Source organism: Atractosteus spatula, chromosome 18 (assembly GCF_055471065.1).
Source record: "Atractosteus spatula isolate fAtrSpa1 chromosome 18, fAtrSpa1.hap1, whole genome shotgun sequence".
Lineage (NCBI taxonomy): Eukaryota > Metazoa > Chordata > Actinopteri > Semionotiformes > Lepisosteidae > Atractosteus > Atractosteus spatula.
The window spans coordinates 13,736,047-13,756,479 of record NC_142723.1 but is presented as its reverse complement, the minus strand read 5'-3'; the positions used below and the strand labels follow the sequence as shown (position 1 = coordinate 13,756,479).

The 20,433-nt window shown below is 45.3% G+C and overlaps 4 protein-coding genes across 8 annotated transcripts in view; 2 read left to right on the top strand and 2 right to left on the bottom strand.

The window, feature by feature from the left end:
- mapk8ip3 (mitogen-activated protein kinase 8 interacting protein 3) overlaps window positions 1-2,018 on the top strand; it is a 54,256-nt gene extending 52,238 nt beyond the window's left edge. For all 4 annotated transcript variants that reach the window (XM_088936976.1, XM_088936975.1, XM_088936974.1 and 1 more), the window contains one exon: window positions 106-2,018. In XM_088936976.1, coding sequence (XP_088793102.1) covers window positions 106-136 — 31 coding nt within the window. In that variant the 3' untranslated portion in view covers window positions 137-2,018. The remainder of the gene's footprint in view (window positions 1-105) is intronic.
- A 339-nt stretch (window positions 2,019-2,357) lies between these two features.
- Window positions 2,358-7,628, bottom strand: nme3 (NME/NM23 nucleoside diphosphate kinase 3). Of its 2 annotated transcripts, XM_088936981.1 has the most exons (5): window positions 7,469-7,628; window positions 6,372-6,502; window positions 5,566-5,667; window positions 5,046-5,158; window positions 2,358-4,422 (listed from the first exon to the last, which is right to left on the bottom strand). In XM_088936981.1, the coding sequence occupies exons 1-5, from the start codon at window positions 7,512-7,514 to the stop codon at window positions 4,305-4,307; spliced, it is 510 nt and encodes a 169-aa protein (XP_088793107.1). In that variant the 5' UTR covers window positions 7,515-7,628; the 3' UTR covers window positions 2,358-4,304. The 2 variants fall into 2 exon arrangements, with proteins under 2 accessions (XP_088793107.1, XP_088793108.1); XM_088936982.1 differs by lacking the exon at window positions 6,372-6,502 and having other exon boundaries at window positions 7,469-7,583.
- A 601-nt stretch (window positions 7,629-8,229) lies between these two features.
- mrps34 (mitochondrial ribosomal protein S34) lies at window positions 8,230-11,759 on the bottom strand. Its single transcript, XM_088936972.1, has 4 exons — window positions 11,709-11,759; window positions 10,452-10,770; window positions 9,792-9,834; window positions 8,230-9,229 (listed from the first exon to the last, which is right to left on the bottom strand). Exons 2-4 carry the CDS (start codon window positions 10,767-10,769, stop codon window positions 8,937-8,939), a joined length of 654 nt encoding a protein of 217 aa, XP_088793098.1. The 5' UTR covers window position 10,770; window positions 11,709-11,759; the 3' UTR covers window positions 8,230-8,936.
- Window positions 11,760-11,826: 67 nt separating this feature from the next.
- eme2 (essential meiotic structure-specific endonuclease subunit 2) lies at window positions 11,827-19,590 on the top strand. The gene is made up of 8 exons (XM_088936679.1): window positions 11,827-12,825; window positions 13,274-13,395; window positions 13,584-13,679; window positions 14,476-14,600; window positions 15,545-15,620; window positions 16,531-16,646; window positions 17,528-17,717; window positions 18,998-19,590. Exons 1-8 carry the CDS (start codon window positions 12,345-12,347, stop codon window positions 19,151-19,153), a joined length of 1,362 nt encoding a protein of 453 aa, XP_088792805.1. The 5' UTR covers window positions 11,827-12,344; the 3' UTR covers window positions 19,154-19,590.
- Window positions 19,591-20,433: the final 843 nt, after the last annotated feature.

The following is a 20,433-nucleotide window of genomic DNA, read 5'->3' as shown; positions in this document are numbered from 1 at the left end:
TGAATATAACCCCCCACTTCCTCCTCTGCCCTCCCCCCCTACCTCTTGCAGCTCAGACCAATCAATCTGCTGTCACTGAATGAACCCCTAACCTCCCTCCTTCAGCTCACACCTTACTGCAGGACAGATGGCTTAGGATTCCCCGACGACCCCCATACCAGACCTGAATCTGTCAAAGGGGACCAAAGACACAAAAGAAACAGATGTCATGGTGGAGACCTGCGTGGCTCACGAGAAGGATGAAGGTTGGTTTCTAGCGTAGCGCTTGAGCTGTTTGTGTGTGGGACAGCGGCCACAGGAACCTGTGGCACGATTCTTTGGAAACCTCGTGACATAGGTTTGGTGTTGCGTGACACCATCCAGCGAGTGAGAGGGAAGCCTAGGGCTTCCTTTGAACAAAAAGAAGAGGAGAATCTGTACTTAGAGGAACCTGAAAGTGTGGAATAAGGGCTGAGGGCAAGTTGGTGATGGGATCTTTTGTGTCTTATTTAGCTGTCAGTGTTAGATTTCTGGGGCACGGTATGACTGGCTTTTACAATAACCGCGTTTGGAACAGTGTATCCTATGGTGGGATCCCAGAGTGGTTGTGTGCTGCTTCCTAAATTCCATTCTCATTGAATGTAGTGCCCTGTACCTTGCTGGATCCCCTTATTTTATTAGTCTGTGTCAAGTATGAAAGGGTGTTGTAGTACTTTAGGACTGGCGAGTGCATGCTGTAATGGGCACATAGATACAGGCGGAGAGATGGAGGTCATTTTGTAGACACGGGACACTAACTAGGGCAAGTTGCACTGACTTTGGCCAAGGCAACTGAAAAAGCAGGAAGTGATGTAAAGTACGGTTTTAAACTGAATTGTGGGACCAAAGCTTCCTGCTTTTATGGGATTTTATTTTTCAAACTAAGCTGTATTATGATCTTTCCAGCCGCCATACTCTGGTAACTTAATTTGCTTATGTGCAGCATTTACCAGAGACTGTAAATAATCAACTGCATGTGTATATAGTGCTTTCCTTCCCAAAAGGCTCCAGCGAGCATTACCCATAAGAGGGAGCCCATCTAATCCTCCAATGAAGTGCGGCACCCACCTGCGTGACACACAGCGGTCATTCTGCCCCAGCAGCTCCACTGCACAGCAGGCAAGCTAGAGAAGTGAGACGTTGCTTACCCTTCTGAATGAAGGGGAACTTTAGGGAGGACTGCTTGTGCAAAGAGGGGAGATTTTAGCCAGAACACTGGAACTCATGATTCTACTCCTACAAGCAGTGCCCTGGGATCTTAAATGACGAACTATTTAAGACCTGATTTAACATCTCGCATGACTGTCTGCACCTTCTTCTGCATAGTGTTCCCATTCATGCATTGGTTTTGGTCTAGAGGGAAAAGCACCACAAACTGGTTCCACCAACACCACTAATCGTACCAATCTGGTTTTCTTTGGAGGTTGCCCATCCCACACTAACAAGGGGGGTAACCCTGTTTCAACCAAGAGGAAGCAGCCAGAAAGACTCACAGAAAATAACAAATGTCATTCAACGTGTGAAAGAGTTTTGTGGCGTTTCCCCACTTCTCCTAGCCAATAAACATGAAAGCGCTGACTAGTTAACTACCCAAGTAATCGCTGAGGCCTTGACAACTACGTAGAACACAATCGCTTTGCAGACCCTGTCAGCCATTTCTGTCAATAGACCAGACACTTCCATCTTGAAGGGACTGTAAAACCCCCAGTCTGGTCTGTCTCTTAACCAATAACCCCCCACTGTGACCTGCAGTAAGGTGTGATCTGATTGGCTCATGTGTCTCCCTCCATGATTCCACTGTGTGATGTATGTAAACTACAGTACCTTGTATGTTGTAAAGGGGCCAGGAAGTAATGCCTGTGATCAGCCTTGCTCTCAAGGAGGTTTCCTGTAAAGCGACTGCTGTAAGAATATCTCCCTGCTTCTTCCTCTGTGCTATGTAATAAACTCATCAAACATGGAACTCTTATCTGTATGTAATAAACATATTAGTGAAACACACGCTTGTATTTGTGTCTGCAGAATTACAGGTTGGTATGAAAGAAATTCCCTTTACTTCCATTCAATGGATAATGTACTTCACATTGCCTTTGCACTTTTTAAATAAAATATACATTACTGTATACAAGTTTCTATAACACATCCACACAGGCAAAGGATGTTTGTACATCTTCTTACTTTAGGAATTAAGCCCCGTTTTTTCTGCAATACCATGCACAGAGCCCTAAAAAAAAAAATCAACCTACTGTACTAGATGTGATGCTTTACCATCTTGTCCAAATCAGTTTAAACTGCTCATGTTCAGATACGAGTTCTAGAAAAACCACACCAGACAACGGTTCGTTTTCAGATATGTTTTCATTGGTAGACCTTGGGTCACAAGAAACAGACTTTTCCGTGTGCACCATACAGAACAAAGGCTAAAACCTGAACCGTGATCATTACCAGATTAGCTTTAAGGCCAATAAATCTGCTCCGTATAGAACTGTAGACTCTAAATGCAGCAATAAATTACATTCGTTTCTCAGCAGGGGAAATTAACTGGTATGCCATCGTAAGGTATTAAGGACCAGCACCACTACTGGGCCATACTGAAAGGTAGGCACTGTTTAAGCCTTCATTTTAAAGCTCAGTCCCAAGCTTAAGTTCCATAAAAGTGTAGTTAAGTGCATTCTGTCCTGTACCTGTTTATCATTTGCCAATTATGTGGCAACAGACTACTAAAGTCTTTAAAAGAAAACAACTACACAAGAATGATCTATGAACAAGTGTGCTTACCAGTCTTACTGTATATAAAAGCACAATGCTGTAGTGTGACAATGAGATGGGCTCTGCCCACAGTGAGCAAGAAACAGACACTAGACAGGTTCTGGATCTTGAAGAAATAACATAATGCCATTAATGATACAAATACATCACTTTAGAGTTGCAATGGGATCCCATCTGTTGTCAAAAGTGGAACATTTTCTCTTGCATCCATTATGCGAACACTGATCAGATAAAACATACATTCATGACGTCTGTCATATTCTTTGTGAAAACAAACACAGACAATATGTTTTGCTTCTCTTTATATCCAAAAGATTGGTTACAACTTGTTATAAGTCTTGTAACACTTATCCTGGCCGTTACACACTCAAGATCCATATAAGACAAATGTGACTGTACGGAAATATTTTACTTTATAGACGGGACCATTTTAATGGTAAATAAAATACACTACCAGGACTTTCTGTATTCTAGGGAAACTTTTTTTCTAGATAGGTCATGGCAACCAGTGATTCAAAAACATGCTTTACTCAGCTCCTACAACAGCTGTGGACGGAAATTCAATTTTATTAAATGCAGATCTTCAAAAAAATGTCAGACCAATCCATTTAGGACAAGCTGTGAATTTGGCCTCTGTACCTTGTCATTTTCAATCTAAAGGTGCATTAGACAGCAGGTTTTAAGATGGAATGTCAGTCAAAGGTGAGCATACCAAACAGGGTGATGAATAATCATATAAATGATCATTATTAACTAAAAAGTCCTCCATGATTGGCAACTGAAAGTGACCTTTCCTTTTTCCTGTTGGCGAACGCCAGGTAGCAAGAGATCTGCACAGCTATGCAGAGTCATGACATTCTTGAGAGACTTGAGAATCTTCTAGGTTGCACCTGTTTGGTCCACTGAAGACTACAAGTCTGTAAGTGTAACATTATCACATAATTCACGTAAAAAAAGGAAACCATTACTCTGTATTTTCTAAGGAGGTAAAGACAATGAATAACAAATGGCTTAGGAAATATTCCAGCATTTCCTGAGGGATCTTTGTCTGTAAAATCTTTATCTACAGCAGCACTGTTTATCTGATACTGTCAATCAAATGAAGAAAGTTTTAGTGCAAAAGTAACAGAAATAGATTTCACGCTTTTCGTGGTGATGGGAGTTCATTCTCCGTTTGAGGGCTGGCTCTTTATGAACCCGAGTACTAACAAGTAAAACGCAAACGGAGGAGGAGAAAAACTGGGTGAACCTTAATAACCGTGTCAGTCCAAGACGACACACTGGGGTCCCCGAATCTGAAATCGTAATGTGCACAATTTGTTGCTGCCGTCGCCTTGCGCAAATAAACTCATGGAACTCCATTTGCATTGCCTGAAGGCAAACACTTCTAGAGAAGATATCTGAAAGCTGCCTGCGAGACCTGGGACTGCTGGACTGGGGGTGGGGGTGGGGGGGATCAGTGAGCGTGGGGGCGGGGGGGCGGGCGTGGGCGTGGGCGTGTGGGCTCTGCGCCGGCGTCACTCATAGATCCAGCGCTCGGTGCAGTCCTCCCAGCACAGCACCTCCTGCTGGCGGAACCACAGTGAGATCTCCCGCTGCGCGCTCTCCACCGAGTCACTGCCATGGACCACGTTCCTGTGGAGATACGGCAAGACAGGCAGCCTTGCTGCATTTCTTTCACAGTCACGCGGGATCACGGGTTATTTTTCCATGCGCACCATCCAGTTCTGAACTCATCGGTGTTGGGACCACTGATAAATCCTAGGCAACAGTAAGGAAGGGCTTAAATGACATCCTCTGAAGCAGGACTGCTCACTTTCTGGCCCTCCCAATCTGTTCCATCTCAGAATTGTCATGCAAACAGCTCCTTTCAATTACAATATGGCGATGTAGAATTAGCAGGGGGTAGCTCTGCTCCCTCACTGCACCGGTGCTCCGTGTTTAATTCCAAGCACATCTGGGTGCAATGACTTCCACCCACTACCTAAACACATGCTGATTAACTGGCATCTCAAATGCTTGCATGTACCCAGAAATGGACTGGCATCTGGGCACCATGTGGCTTCCAGTATAGGCTCTGGATCTTCACAACCTTCCAAGGATAAAGCATCTATAGAAAACGGATCGACGGATAATTGGCAGAAACAAGACAGCAAACATGGAGCTGGCTACATCAGAGTAGTGCAGTGGTTCTGACTGAAGGAAGGCTGCAAGCTGGGCGGGCCAGCAAGTCCCCGAGCCCCCCTCCCCCGTCGTACCTGCCCACTTCCACGCAGTAGTCCCCTCTGATGGTGCCAGGGAGGGAGTCCGCAGGGTTGGTCTCGCCCAGCATTTTGCGAGCCGTCTTCACCACGTCCAGCCCCTGCCACACCTCCATACAGACACAGGGAGGAATCAGACAGACTCGGGGGCAGGAAAGCCCTCCGCGGCCCGCAGACCACCACCAGCATCTTTCCCGGAAAATCATTTCAGCGATTCAAGACCTACTACCCCTTTAAACAACAACGAAAGAATGCTGGACATCCTTCTGAGGCTTTGCAATGATTCCTTCAACTCCCCTACTTTCTTTTGCCACTATTAATTAGTGCAATTTTGCGGCTGCTCAGAAAGGAATGAGCAGAGCAGGTAAAAAGGGGCTCTTTGGGCTTCCTTGACCACTCGTTCTTCTCAACAGTCCAATGAAAAATGGTGGAAATCAACAGCAAAAAAAATTACTAAAAAACTACAGAAAACGAATACCGAGCATGGGAATGCTTGCGTTTTGTGAATCCCGCTCACCATGGCGACAACGGGTCCGGAGCTCATGTAGCGGATCAGCCCCCTGAAGAACGGCTCGTCCCTCAGGTCCCTGTAGTGCTCCTTCAGCAGGCTCTCCGAGGCCTGTGTTGGGACAGAGCAGAGACAACATTAACCCCTCCACCTGCATGGCTGAAACAACATCCCCCTCCACCCACAACAGCAGGGGGGCGATGGGATTCGAGGACAAAAGTGCCTCATAAATTCCATTTACTCGCTCTCATAAGCATAGGCCATGCAAAACACATATGATAAATCTGAGATTTTTTTTTTTTTAAAGTGTCCAAAATTGCAGGTATCGACCCCCGATAGTTCAATGGGTGGTGTTCACGGGTGCCATGAGCCGAGAGCCTAGGCTGAATATTGTCTCCCTGCCTTTAAGGTGTGACTACCCGGAGAATCACAGTCCCGTTCGGCTAGCGACGTGACGCACTTGAATGAACACCCCTGCTACTCGAGAGACCCCAATAGCTCTGTATACTTGTGTTGGCCTGCCTGAGTCCGTGACCCTCACTCCCACTCCCTGGAAAGCCTCCTCTGGTGCTCCTTCTACCTATCCGTTGCAGTTGCAATCATGAAGTACCAAGATCAGGGATCACATGCACGGCGGTCCAGTCCTGGTCAAGAGGTTTTTAGGGGTTTCTTCAAAGCAGAAGCAGTTGAATTGGTCCAGTCAAGCCCAGAACGAGCTGACTGAGCTCACTCAGAGAGCGGCAGACACACGGTTCCTTCAGCGGTGGAGGGTGTGCACAGCGCCGCCCGGGTGACAGGCGGTAGGGCAGTCTTACCTGCACCAGCTTCAGCCCCACCAGCCGGAAGCCCTTCTGCTCAAACCGGCGGGTGATCTCGCCCACCAGGCGGCGCTGCACCCCGTCGGGCTTCACAGCGATGAAGGTGCGCTCGTTAATGCCTGCCCAGGCTGCAGAGACAACACAGGTAAGCCGCCGCGCACGCAGGCAGGCAGCTCGCGGGCCTCAGAGACCCTGTCAGCACCCAGCACTGGACTGGGATGCAGACTAGCCCTGTTCTGGAGGCTCCAGGCTTTGGGTTGGGGTGCTGTCTGCTGTCCTCGGGATAGAGAATCCAAACCGCAGGATTCACTTCTCAGGATTCTCGGATCCACTCCTGCAAACCTTTACTTATTGGCACAACAGTTCAGACGTACTGTATACGTAGAGCAGCAAATGTTTCGGGATTTTGTTTCTCGTGGGCTTAAAGGTGATAACAGAATGCAGGTGCCATAAAGGATTATTGGAGAACACCACAGCTGAGCAGTACATCAGCAAGTAGCACAATCAGAAACTTCCTTTCTGCTTGAAGGGCCAGAGGTCACAAGTGTTAAGCATTGGAAAGCAACAAAAAAAAAACCACATGTGTTGCCAAATCGTTTGCATCAGCTACCATTAAAATGCACAAAGGCGTGTACACTTGTCTAGGCCTCTATTGTCCTTCTGCATGTACGCGCTATTTTCCACTGTTCGTTATAGACGCGGCTCTGTTACACAGCTTGAAATGCACATGACTGGTTTCAAAGGCTGCCTCACAGATGACCAGTTATACTTCATTTGCAATGCCGATATGACACTTGGTTTACAACGCTAAAAAAAGCCTACACAAAGGAGAGCTATAAGCATGCCCCGGAGGTGCAAATTTAAGCGCAATTTGCTCCGACGAGTTTTCGATAGGATTATTAGATAGCTCTGACCCTTATAAAACGTCAGAAAACTGGAAAATACTGTACCTGCGTGCACCCACTATCCCTCTAGCTTATTTCGAAAAGGATGAACTTGGGACTGTTCGAATCCTGTAGGATAACGTCATTTCCAAATTTAAAAACTTAACACTCAACCAAAATCACTTATCGTGACACTAAAATTATGCTTACCGGTCTGAAAGATGTTAGCAAATATGGTCAAAACGAGACAAATCATTATTGCATCAGAAACCACAGGCGTCCTCCCAACAAAACTCACACACCGGCCACACCAGACAGTGAGAGCAACGCGGGTGCCCGAGCGCGTTCCCTAAACCTCCGGGCTCAATCACGCGAGCACGAGGAAATGCTGGTGAAGAGGCGAGCACGTCGTCGACGTCAGAGTTTCTGTTAAGGGCGTAGACTGGATATAGCTACACTGTAAAATATTTAAAGAAATATGTTTACATTATGCCCTTTGATTTCCCCAAAGTAAGACTTTCTAGAGTTTGAAAATGCCCTGGACTTTGTAACTCATACTAATTAATATATATCATCTTCCTGTTGCCTTAAGCTACGGTTTGCAATGTAATAATAATAATTATTACTACTATTATTACTATTATGATATTACTACCACTAAGCATGTTAAATATTTCTAAACACCAGAACTGTCACTATTTACAGCCATTAACAAAATTCATCGAGGAATAACAATTTGTAAAGTGCATTTTTGTCCCACTTACGGAACATTCAAATTGTATTAAGCAAAAAGATTTGTGCATATTTAATTACTGTACATGTTCTCGATAGGGAAAGCCAGTATGAAGTGATCAAAATCAGAACTAAGACTGAACTGAAATGATTCCCCAGTTGAAATGTGGATTTAGAGGAAGTGTGACACTGTCAGTAACTGAAGGTTTAACACCCACTAAGGTAAAAAACAAAACCGATTTAGACAAATGTTTTATTTCTGCTGTTTTTTATAATCAACTGCCACTCTGCTTAAGTCTGACACAAAACACATCACACAGACACAATCCACACAAATGTAATCACAAAACAATTACAGTGAGGTTTACAGTGGCAGTAATGATATTGCAAACCACATGTACAAATGTCCTCTTCTTCAAATGAGATAGTTTATAGAATATTTACTCCTATTGGAAACTGAGAGCTCCACTGAGTGAACCAAGGTACAGTGCTGTAGTGCTCAGATGTTAAGAAACCTAGGAAAACAGTCATTGTCAGCAAGTAACAGCTAAGACACTGTACAGGTACTGCACATAGCAAGAGAGGAAAGAGGGCAGAGAGACTCATCTCAACTTTTTGCAGACTTTGCACCTATTGGCATGACTCAGAGTGCCGTGTGTGGGAACAGAGAAACAACACAACTGAAAAAAGAGGACGACTTTGAATGCACATCCATACATGAGAGGTTACAGCAGGGAGCTGCATCAGGGTATGATCTGCAAAGGGACCAGCAGGGGTTAATCCCAGTGCAACATGCTCTTTAATCAATGCATTGCAGTGCTGTGTGGATGGTTAATTGAACACAAAGGCCTCTGCTCAGAGGGGCTGCCCCATGTGCATTTAAGCATGAATGCCGGCCAGTCACTTCTCCACCCCTGCAGAGGTCAGTAGTCAGAGGTCAGAGGCCTCACACGGGGGTTCCCTCCTGGCGCTGCTGACTCTCCAGCTGTCTGAAGTAATCCTTGGTGAAGTGGACTTTCCTGTGCAGGTCGATGAGGGGCTCTTCGCCCATCGGCCGGCCCTCCTTCTCTCTCTGCGCCATGATCATGGCCCGCAGGAGAGGCGGGTACAGCACATATCGCTCGCGGTGGTCCGGCGCGGGCGTGAAGCGCTTAAACTCCTCTTCCTCGTGTTTGGGCACCAGACGCCAGTCGTGGTACATCACTTTGTCTATCTCTTTCACTTTCTCCTCCGTCTTCCCTACAGAGGAAAAAAACAGAACGCACACTCTGAATCTAAAATGAGGAAGAATGCAGTATTACTGCCTACCACCTCCACAGGGCACAAGAGAGGCTTCCTGATGTTGTGATATTCCTCTCACATCGTGTCCAGCTCTGGAAGGTAAAAGTTCTGTTTTACAGGCCATACTCTTAAGAATCCATTTCTAAGCATGCCAGTTATGCCTCTTAAACTTGAAATTTGTTAGATCAAGCAGGTATTTTGTGACGAAAACCTGGAAATACCGCAGCCATCAAGAATCAGAATTGATCTCTCACTCCATCCAAACTAAAACAAAAATTACTTATTAATTTGCAAAAACAAGGTCACCACTGACCTCAGGATTAACTCTACCAACCAGATAAAATGAGGTGCCTGATTTTGTAGAGTCTTGTCGGCAACTTGTCAAATATCCCCTTTGCACCTGCATTGCCCTTAATAAGCTACCTGTACCTCCATTCTAAAGAGTTGTGACCAAAGCATGGACAGGTTATGAGTAGAAATCACTGCAGGTAAAAAAGAACCACAGAAGAAGTAAACTTACCTTTAAAGGTCAGAATGCCCCATGCCTTTCCATGGTCCATATTCTGTGTTGTTTGAAAAGGAGATAAATATCATACATCCTATTAAATAATATGTTATGTTTATTATCTTTGTTAATCAAAATAGCTCTTTGATGGGACAGAAGTTACAGGACCACTGAGACCCCCGATGACTCTCAAGTTACTAACGTCCTTCAGGATGCACAGCCTTTGCTGACTGAAGTTAACTGAAGCGAAAACATCTTTCAGGGGTTGGCGGCTACTGAGATGCCCTCACCAAATGCAATTATTTGTTTGCAATATGAATTTGCAGAGTTCTTTTCATGCTAAATAATGGAGCCTGGTTGCATTCTGCAATTTTCTATCTTATCTATTTTTTTCAATCTTATGTTCTCCCGTGCAGTTCTGGTACAATATTTGTTTTTTAAAAAGCCTATCATTTCCCCCAAGTCACAAGCTGCTGATGACTTAATAGACGTAAAAAACCGGGGCATCATAGCTCATGAGGACTAGACCTGGGAACATTACATTAAACACAACTTGAACGGTAAAATTAAACATCAGTGCTCTATCGCTGCCTACACTATACTCCGTGGTATTTACGCAAAACAAAATCTACTTGTGTCAGCAGTGGTATCGCTGTCTTGTCACCCATTACCGACCTCAGCGGTGTAGTCCACCTTGACCTTGGTGACCTGCCAGTAGCAGGGCTCCTGGTGCTCACTCAGCCAGGACTTCCTGGTGAACAGACGCCCTATGCCGAACAACCTCAGGCCGGAGAGCAGGGAAAAGAGGCGGGTCTCGCGCCGCACGTCTTCCCAGGCCAGCACTGGCAGCTGCTTGCCCGTGTAAGGCCGCGTCATGGTCTCGTAATCAAGGGCGTAGCGCTGGGAGTCCCGTGGCCTCTCTTTGAGCGCTCGGTACTCCCGGATCTTCCGGGCCATCTCGGCGATTGGCCTTAAGCGTTTCTTCCGAGTCATTCTGAAACAAAACCCACCAGCTTTACAGTGGAGCGGCTCGGGGTGTTGTGGAACAGTGAAAAAACATGACCTTAAATGCACGATCCCATTCAGATTGTTTAAATGGACCTTCTGTAACACTCAGAAGGAGAAATGCATTCGAACAGCACTCGCTTCTGTCTGAGAAAACCATTCTGCACTCAAAGGCAAGCCCAGTTCATTATGACTGGATGACTTAATGATGGATTTAACCAATTCATATATCCCCTGTAATTGTCCCATGGATTATAGCTACTTGTATGTGTGCAAGCTCATCAACTGATTCCAGAGTTGCTCAATTTCAGAAAAATGCACTCTGGGCTCCTACTGAGCGTTGGTGTTGCTAGCTGTGCACCGGTGACAGCACCGACAAAGCCATCAACAGACTCGCCACGAAACTGAAGTGCTCGTGTGACACAGATTTGTACTCCGACGCATTGTTGTTGCCAAATGGCAGGATCTAATGAAAAGAGTGGGACAAGCCAAACACGATGTCTGGACCTGGCATTAAGGGGTATTTAAACAGAAAACACGTGTCATCTAATTCCAAGTCAGAGGGATTTTCAGTGCTCGTTAGACCTACATTGAAAACGAGAGATCACAAACCGGCTGTTCAAAGTCACTTCTAAATCACGTTTAACTCGTTTTTTTTTTCGTTTGACCTTTTTACATTTTGTCAGACACTATTCAGTTATATTAATACATTTATGCAAAAACACGTGGGGAAAGCAGTGTGGAATAAGAATGTTCTCGGGTTATTTTTCATAACGTCATCTACCCCTCATCTCCCCTCTCACAAAGACTTAATAAAAATGCTTATGTTAAGGTATACGAAATTCTATAACCCGTATTCATTATAATTATTTTTTAACGTTTTAGAATAACAGCATATACTTTTCAGCTATGAAAGACACCTCTAACCTTTTTTTCTGCAGTTGACCTCAGCCACAACGTAACTTCCTTTAACCGTTCCGGCACACAATTTCTTCCGTCTACGTTTACATTTCGTAACATAGTTCCGACTGGAGCACTATAATGTGAATTGGTGGAGACATCGGAGGGCTTTGTCTCATATTCAAAACTGCAGTTCAGCACACTATTTAGAAAAAAAGTGTTTAATGTCATTTGTGGTGAAGTCGCAATTTTCAGCACTGAGACCACAGAGATTAAGCCCTAGGATCCTGGTATCGTCTAGGTTAATGAGTATTTTAAACGCTGTAAATGGTTTAAATGTTTAAATGGTGTACCGTATGTGTGCACTTACCAGCACGAATCGTGGTTTACTTCAGTTATATTTGAAGATACATCGATACTGGCATACGATTATATATACACCCGTGTATAACAACTTTAAAGTGCATTTGAACAACCTCCCGTGATTCGGAACAAATGCGTATTTTTAAACCTAATTTAAAAATAGATATTTGCACATACAGATTTGCTAAAAGAATAATAAAAAATATCGAGGACTGTATGAAATGCTAATTTAGCAGCTTTTAATGGCCATTTTAAACGTGAAAGCAGCATAGTTCCGAAAAAAATGCCGAGGTTAAAAAGATGTCCCTACTTTTGAAGAGGGCGAAGACCTGGGAAATATCGGAGTCTGAAGCTGAAAGCGACTCGGAGACCAAGGGCCGGCGTACGTGCGCCTGTAGCTCCGAGAGCCATGAAAAAGTGCCACCAAGCGTTGACCAAACGAGCACTGAACAAACGGAGGACTGTAATAAAAATGTTGAGATTCTGCCCGTTTGCACGGAGCAGGCAGCGGTGGAAAAACTCACGCTGGCACCCCCAGCCGCTGATGGCCCTGGTACCCCGAGCCCCGGCAAGAGAAGACGGCGAACTCGGGAGGAGGTAGAAGCCGACAGAGTCCGTGCTGGGTGCGTGAGAGAAGCCAGGGAGCAACTGAAGAAAGAAAGACTTCAGATAAAAGAACAGAGAAAAATCGAGCAGCAGAGGAGAAAAGAGGCGGCCGAGCGACTCAAATGCTACCGTCCCGAACACTGTTTGAAATACTTGACTGTCTGCATAGATCCAGGTACGCGGGGTTATCAATGAGAACTACCTTTTAAAAACCTACGGGGTGGCGGGCGAGAAACGGTACATTGGTGACCAACAGCTCAGTTTAAGCCATATTACTGTAGGTAAGTGCAAAACGTACTCCCAGTTTTTACTTATTTGGCAAGTAGGTAGCATCTTAATTGCTCTGCGCGGCCGTCAGCTTTACATCAGAAACTCCAGCTAGATAGTGACACAGCGCCGTTTTAATAACGGCTGTTCATCGGGGATAGGGTCGTCAACATGTGCCTTACTGGGTCTGCGTTGTTTTCCAGCTAACTCTTGGACCGTACAGTGAGCGACTCTTGAGCAGGCCTCCTGTCAATGCTATTATTTCCATAAATAAAATGAAAGTGTGAATGAAGTCACTGACTTGTCACAAGATGGAGGAAGAGCTCCAGCTCTCATGTTGAAGTTTGGCCTTGCAGCTGTCCTCCAGGATGAAGGCTCTGACCTACTGCTGGGGACCGTGGAGGCTCTGGGGTGGAGGGCTATCATTGAGGAGCAGCCTGTTAGGCACTGCATCAGCTGGAAGAGAGACCTGCCCCAGGTAACACACTGAGTCGGGCTGGGCACTCAAACTAGTTTCTGTTCAAAAACCTTCATGAAAATTAGGAGACCGGAGTGGATTTCCAGGTCTTTCGTGTTCTGTACCGCAGCTCTCATAGGATTCATCACACAGAAGGCCTTAATGGTGTGGATAATCCTTTGAATCTGTCTGGCTGGTCTGCTCTGCAGGTTGAGGAGGATGAGGTGAGCCCAGTGACAGAGGAGCAGGTTCTGATGGTGGTGACACTGAGTGATTTCCTGGACATGGTGGTCGCCATTAAAAAGGTGGGCATCACAGGGTTCTGTTCGTCAACATTGCCAAGACACCATGAGGTCTTTCTCACAGTATGCCATGGTGCTGAGCTGGCACTGTTGTCCTTCAGTGTGGTCTTAATTTCACATTCAGGTTAAACCATTGGTGACCGTTCTCAATAAAACCTGTAAGGAGAGAAATGGATCTGCCAGTAGGCTTGTCAGATGAATTATCGCTGCATTTGTGTGCACTTTTAGCACACAAGAGGAAATCCATGAATCCCAAAACAGTACAGTAAAGCATTTAGCCTGACAGACATTGAATGAATGCAATGTCTTGGGTGCATTAAATGAACAATATGGCTTTTCTACATTGCACCTCTTTTTAATAGATTTCTTGAATTCTCCCTTGGGGAAAATAAATGCCGAAGGTGGATGTCACTCAGTAAGTGTTTAGAAACAATAAGTAAGATCTAAAGTGTGTTGGGAGTAGATGAAAGCATTAGTCATTCGAGTTCTTTTAGTCATTTTTTTTCAGTCTATCTACCTTACCCAAGCTGATGTTTTTTCACAGATATTTGCTACATGTTTTTAGGAGCTCATGCTAAACAGTAGCACAGAAAGTTTTATCCTGGTCAGTGTTGACAAGAAGAATTCTGAAAACGTGCACTTAGAAGTTCTAAGTACATTTTCTCTTCAAAGCACCATTTTTTAAAATGTCAAGCTTTTTTTCCCACAGACTTTTGAATAAACAGGACATATTTGTTTGGAATCATATAGTGGCTCATGGAAACAGAAGGTTTTAACATAAACATTTATCCTGGTACAGGGTCAGGACAGGACTGGCAAAGAAGCCCCACCAGGCTCCTTGTATACCCAGCTGTGTGAGTTTCTTGAGGGAGACCCAGAGAAGGTGGTCACGCTGGCAGTGATTGGCCCCAACCCTAACAGCTGGTAAATGTTACGTTTTGTGAGCTCAGATACATGTTTCCCTTTAAATATTTGCATAACTGCAAAAACACTGAGCTGTGTGATTCTCTCACTGTATTTGTACAGTACAAGGGGTGTTAGGCTCTGAGGTACAAGATTATAAGTTTCCTTCAGCTTTGTTGGATTCCAGCTCTTTACCCAAAGGGTTGTTGGAGTATGGAACAACACACCTACACCATCTACCTCATTGTCATTTTATTTATTGCAGTCATTGTTTACATTCAAACTGTTCACTTGTACATTGTCTATTCTTTGTATATTGTCTTGATGCACTGTCTGCACTTTGTGTTTTACACTTTTTTTTAACAATCGAGAGACTTTCTGTACGTAAGAATTCCATTGTACCAGTAAAAGTACCGGTTACATATGGCAATAAAGTTGAAGTTCCATGCAGGAACCCAGGACCCCCCAAAAAGCTACCCAGCCAAGTTGTTGAAGCCTATACTGTGGCTTCTTTCAAGAATCAACTGGATGAGATGTTCGGATCAATTACCTACTATTGACCAAATGGGCTACATTGGTCAACAAGCTTCCTTTTGCTTGTTAATTTATAGAATGGCATATCAGTATCCTTGGGTCATAGATGGAAAATATTCTGTTGTTTCCTAGCAGCATGATTCATTTTAGGCTTGCAATCTGCAGGCTTTTGTAAATAAAATTGTGCTGCTGAAACAGGAAAACAGGAAAACTCTCCATCTGTCAGTGCAAATTTCCCCTAAAATTCAGATGAAAGTGATGATACAGTCCTTGGTGACATCCTAGAAAATCTTATCAAGCCTGAAATGACTAAAATCTTTGTGCAATAGAATATTTCTCATCTCTGCAATTGCCTGGAGAACAGGAGCACCCAGTGTCGGAATGGCACGACTGCCAAGATTGTGAGTTCTTGGCTTCCTTCTTTTGTCCAGGACTCTCCGGGGAAGAGAGAGGAGGGACAGGAGCACGGGATCAGACCTGGCACTGAAAGAGCTTGATATAGAAGAGGTAAGTAAATCTCAGCTGGATTTCAGATCAGTACAAAACCAAAGGTGCTTGCCTGTTGCGTGTGTAATGTCAAAAGACTTTTTCAGCTGCTCGTATTGTTACGATGCTCTGTGGGAAAACTGACAAAAGACTTTTTGCAACCTTCGCTCCTTTCCAGCTCTGCTGACATGGAGTTAAGCCCAGTGAGTGTGGAGGTCACAGCACCCAGTAATAACCAAGAGCATTGCTTCCTATTTTCCCTGTGCTCTTAAAATATCGTGCCGCTCAAGGTTCAGACAAAACGTAACATAGAAAGAATTCTAGTCAACTTTGCTACACGGATTCTATAACTGCGACCCTCTCCAGCAATAAGCATCGGAGGTTAGGTATAGAGATCCTGAACGTCTTGTGCAGGCTGGTGGGTGTGGTCCTGTGATCAGTTCTTGGTTATGTGGATTTGACTTCCTCTCCCAGTGGTTCTAGGGGTTTTCTCTTGGTGCCACCCAGAGCAATTATTTCATTATTTCTTATGTTATTAGTTCATAACAACATGAGAATGGCTTAAAACAGTAGGAGGCCTTTTGTCTCATTTGATAGTTCACAATGAACTGACCTACAGATCTTGTCCAGCCCTTTCTTGAAAGAAATCATGGTAATGGTTTCACAACATGGCTGGGCAGCTTGTTCCAGACTCCCACAACCCCTTTGGAAAAGAAGTGCCTCCTGTTCTTGTTTCCCTCCTTTTCTTTGTGCTACCTAAGTCAGTCAGTGTCACTAAATTGTGCCTGGCATGCGATGAGCAGCTGTCCTTTCAGGATGTGCCTGCTTCGAACCTAACCAGGAATAAGTGGCATTCGGATCAGGGATGGACATTGGACCAGGACGTCCTGAAAGTCCTGTGAAGGCTGATGGATCTTCCATTTCCCCGTAGGCACTGGTGTTCCTGCAGCTTCACAGGAACATCTCTGTGGTGTTCCTGCCCAGTTGGGATGAGCTCTGTGACCACATGTGCGCTGTGACTAGGGCCCTGGCTAAACGCCCCTTCAAGTAGGTCCTGTGATTCCTGGAATCATGGATTCGTGGAATCCATTTCTCCGTGTTTTTTTATTAGCTGTGGGTAAGCGTGTGGAGCAGCGCTTAGGACTCTGGACTTGGATCTGGGAGGTTGTGGGTTCGAATCCCGGGTGAGATGCTGCAGTTGTACATTTGAGCAAAGTACTTCATCTGAATTCTTCCAGTAACATACCCAGCTGTGGAAAAGGGCACAAATGTAAGTTGCTTTAGATAGAAGTGTCAGCCAAATAAATATATAGCTCTGTGCCTTTTATAGTAGTAATTCAATCTTGTTGTAGATAAATTATTGGCAAAATAAATACATGGCATGCATCAAAGTATATGCTTTGGCTGAAGATTGCTTGCATGGTTGCAGAAATCAAGGAATTATCCCTACTAACAGATTTGAAGTATAGGTGGGATCGGTGGTTTGTGCCAGACATGCTACGAATAGTCAAATAGAATAACATACGAAACGTTTTGTCTTAAGAGGTGGTCTTTAAGCCTTCAGGCTTGTCAGGTTACAAGCTAATTCGGCAAAGCCCAACTCAAAGGCTGCTCTTCAGTATGTAGTTTTAGGTGTCTCTAAATCTCCGCTTCTTTAGAGCAAGGCAAGGCTCAGCTTGCCCAATTAAGCAATTAGTGTGTGCAGTTAGGTAATTAAGTGATCAGGTGAAGGAAAAAAAACCCTGGCCTTCCAGGACTTGAACTGTGTACCCCTGAGCTACCTGAGCCCTGAATTAGTTAGGGGCCAACACGAAACCTGCGTACAGCACGTTCACCCAGCAGTCAGGACCTCCGCTGCCCACAGAAGCAGCGGTACCCGTCAGCCCAGCCCTGAGGAAGCGATGCCCTGTGCTTGTGTGTGTGTGCAGGCAGCTGAGTGAGGGAGTGGAGCTGCCCTTCTGCCCAGACGGCGCGTGGGCAGGGGGGGTCCGCGTGGGGCAGGACGGCGCAGGGCTGCGCCAGGTGTGGACCAGGCAGATCCAGCAGCTGAACCGCGTGAGCCCGGCCATCGCGGCGGCCGTGTCCGCCGCCCACCCCTCGCCCCAGCAGCTGCTGAAGGTAACCATGGCGACGCGTGGCGCCTGGCGGGGGGGGGAGGCTGTGCGTTGGCCAACGTTGGCGTGTTTTAAAGGGGAACTGCGGCGCACTTTTTCTCTTTCGGGGTTAGGAAGAATCGGCACTGATGAGCGCATTTCAAACCAGCGAAAGTAAAGTGTGCACAGTAACTTGTAAAACCTCCAATTTACCCCACAAAATCGGTGAAATTTCTGCAATTAAGAATGAGGCGACAAAACTTCCAGTGACATGAAGCGGCCCTATTACATTGTAAACAAGCAGGCGTGTGAATCCATCTCTTTTAATCCAATAGAAATACTGCTCTTGACTTTGAGACAAATGTTTGCTTACAAATACCACTTGTTAACTCTGCATGCAGATCATGTTGGAACATATCTGAGGCGAAAACGGCACAACCTGTACTTGTTTGCTCATACATCACATTACGTGAGTCATTACGGGCGCTAGTGAGCAGGAAGGGCCACTTCACGTCGCAATTCGGGCGAACTCTCACTCTCGCTCTCGCCCGTGGCCAGACCAGGGGTTTGCGACAACATGGCGGTTCATGGGGATACAAGTTCTCGATTTTTGCTTAATTTGGAATCGACGCAATTTTATGATGCCGTCAATGAATTTATTTTGTAAGATTTAATAAGAGGTCTGAGAAATTGGGACTGCAGTTCTGCCCTTACCCATGTCAATATTGCAAGGTGGCACAGTGGTTAGCATTGCACTGGGTTGCCCCGCGTTCAATTCCAGACCTGAGGCGCTACTTGTGTAGAGTTTGAACGTTCTCTCCGTGTTTGCATGGGTTTCCTCCGGGTGCTCCGGTTTCCTCCCCCATTTCCAAGACATACTGGTAGGTTAATTGGTTTCTGGGAAAATTGGCCCTTGTGTCAGTGTGTGTGCGCATTTGTGTGCGCATGTGTGCCCTGCGATGGACTGGCGTCCCATCTGGGGTGTATCCTGGCTCGCTCGCCTGGACAGGCTCCGGTGTCTCTTGTATTGGATAAGGAGGTTGGAAAAATGGATGGATGAATAATATTGATATTTATCAGGGCTCTCCGATTACGAGAGAGCTCTACGAGAGGATATTATTCAGCAGGTAGAAAAGCCTTGAAGGAGCAGAGCACAGCGAGGGGAAGTTAGTCTTTGATGGCTGGAAACAGGAATGGCTTGCCCTATGGAGCCGCTTCCTTCAGCGCGGGTGGAGTGGCAAAATCCCGAACTCCAGAGCGGATCCCACTTCTCCTGACACCAACCTTGTTGTGTCACCGGTCCAGGCCTATCGGGAGAAGGATTCGGAGCGGGAGAGGAAGGCCCTCCTGTCGGATCTCACCGTCAGGAACGGCGACCGGGCAAGGCGCGTGGGTCCCGAGATCTCCAACAGGGTGTACCGCTACGTGCACGCCGACAACCCCCACCTCGTGCTGGACTGAGGAGGCGCTCGGCTGCTTCGTTTCCACACGGGCGCTGCGGTTCCCGAGACAAAGTCTCTCCGAGGTTCCTGGTAGGACCCCAGATCCAATGCTCCTCTTTTGGATACTAAAGAAACGGGAATTTGTTCATTTGTTTACTGTACTGCTTTCTATGCCAGTAAAATTCCTACAGAGGTCACCTTTTTTTAACATCTACTGTGGTAATGTTGGATATCAAGTTGAACATCACACACACACACGGGTTGTTTTTTTTTTTAATCTTTTGTACAAGTTATTTCTACGATACTTAAATGTGCCTAACCGTAACTTAAGTAACTGTGTGTCCAGGTCTGCCATGCAATTTTTGAAAACCGTTCTGCAGTCCCCCCCCCACTATTCTAGTGTTAATCGTTTAAGGAACTGAGGATTATGAAAAGTTAATAAAGATGAATGTAAAATGCAGCTGCTTTGTTGTTGGATGCAACCTTGAAGAAGCTGAGCAGTTCTTTTCCTGTCTGAGGCTTGAATCAAAGGGACGTGCAACTGCAACAAAGCACAAATGTTTGCCAACACTAGGATTTGTAATCAGCCTAGCCTTTCATTCGCTCTGATTAAAGTGTACTAAATCACTGGGAGCAAGAGCTCTCCCCATGGTACCTGGCTTTAACATTTTTGGTTTAAACTTGTTAAACGTGCGGGTGATGTACTGAAGGCCCACCGATAATGACAGGACTGACACATACAAGATCAAGACACCACGGCGCTCAGTCTCAACCTCTTTATTTAAAAAAAGGAACAGAAAGGCATTTTAAACTTGTCTTTTGATATTAAACCTTTAATGAATATTCATGCTTCCAGCAACACACAACCCGAGCAAAAAGATGAAGTGACTAAATACACAATGTGTCATGTGTAGGAGCAGAAGAGCTTCACTGAAGAACAAAAAAAAAGTTACAATGAATTTAAAAAAAAGAGAGGAAAAAAAAATTAAGACATCCCCGTTTCCCCAAATACCCTTTCCCCACCTCAGCTTGAATACAGAATGAAAGAAGCATTGTAAGCTTTGTCCACCCCTTAAACAATATTTTAATGTAACCATACTGTTGACTTCAAATCTGTGAGCCCGTGCTTGTGTGGTATTTGTGTAAACGCACGGTCCCCAATGAAGACACTGGGGGCAAATAAAAAAATCAATTGCACGTTTGCAAAAAAAATTTAAAGTTACTGAAAGCGCTTGCTTCCCAATGGGCTGATAACGCTACAAATTAAGGACAACAGTCATCTCGTTTAGTTCTCTCTCC

Bases quoted from the DNA above. Each gene is read 5' to 3' on its own strand.
- nme3 (XM_088936981.1), bottom strand. From the start codon at position 7,514: ATGATTTGTCTCGTTTTGACCATATTTGCTAACATCTTTCAGACCG. The intron at 5,668-6,371 runs GTAAGACTGCCC...GTCCCAACACAG, and splicing joins TGGGGCTGAAGCTGGTGCAG to GCCTCGGAGAGCCTGCTGAA. The intron at 4,423-5,045 runs GTACGACGGGGG...GTATCTCCACAG, and splicing joins TACTGCGTGGAAGTGGGCAG to GAACGTGGTCCATGGCAGTG.
- mrps34 (XM_088936972.1), bottom strand. From the start codon at position 10,769: ATGACTCGGAAGAAACGCTTAAGGCCAATCGCCGAGATGGCCCGGAAG. The intron at 9,835-10,451 runs GTCGGTAATGGG...CAAACAACACAG, and splicing joins AGGTGGACTACACCGCTGAG to AATATGGACCATGGAAAGGC. The intron at 9,230-9,791 runs GTAAGTTTACTT...TTTCCTCTGTAG, and splicing joins GGGCATTCTGACCTTTAAAG to GGAAGACGGAGGAGAAAGTG.
- eme2 (XM_088936679.1), top strand. From the start codon at position 12,345: ATGTCCCTACTTTTGAAGAGGGCGAAGACCTGGGAAATATCGGAGTCT. The intron at 12,826-13,273 runs GTACGCGGGGTT...TTGGCCTTGCAG, and splicing joins GACTGTCTGCATAGATCCAG to CTGTCCTCCAGGATGAAGGC. The intron at 14,601-15,544 runs GTAAATGTTACG...TCTTTTGTCCAG, and splicing joins GGCCCCAACCCTAACAGCTG to GACTCTCCGGGGAAGAGAGA.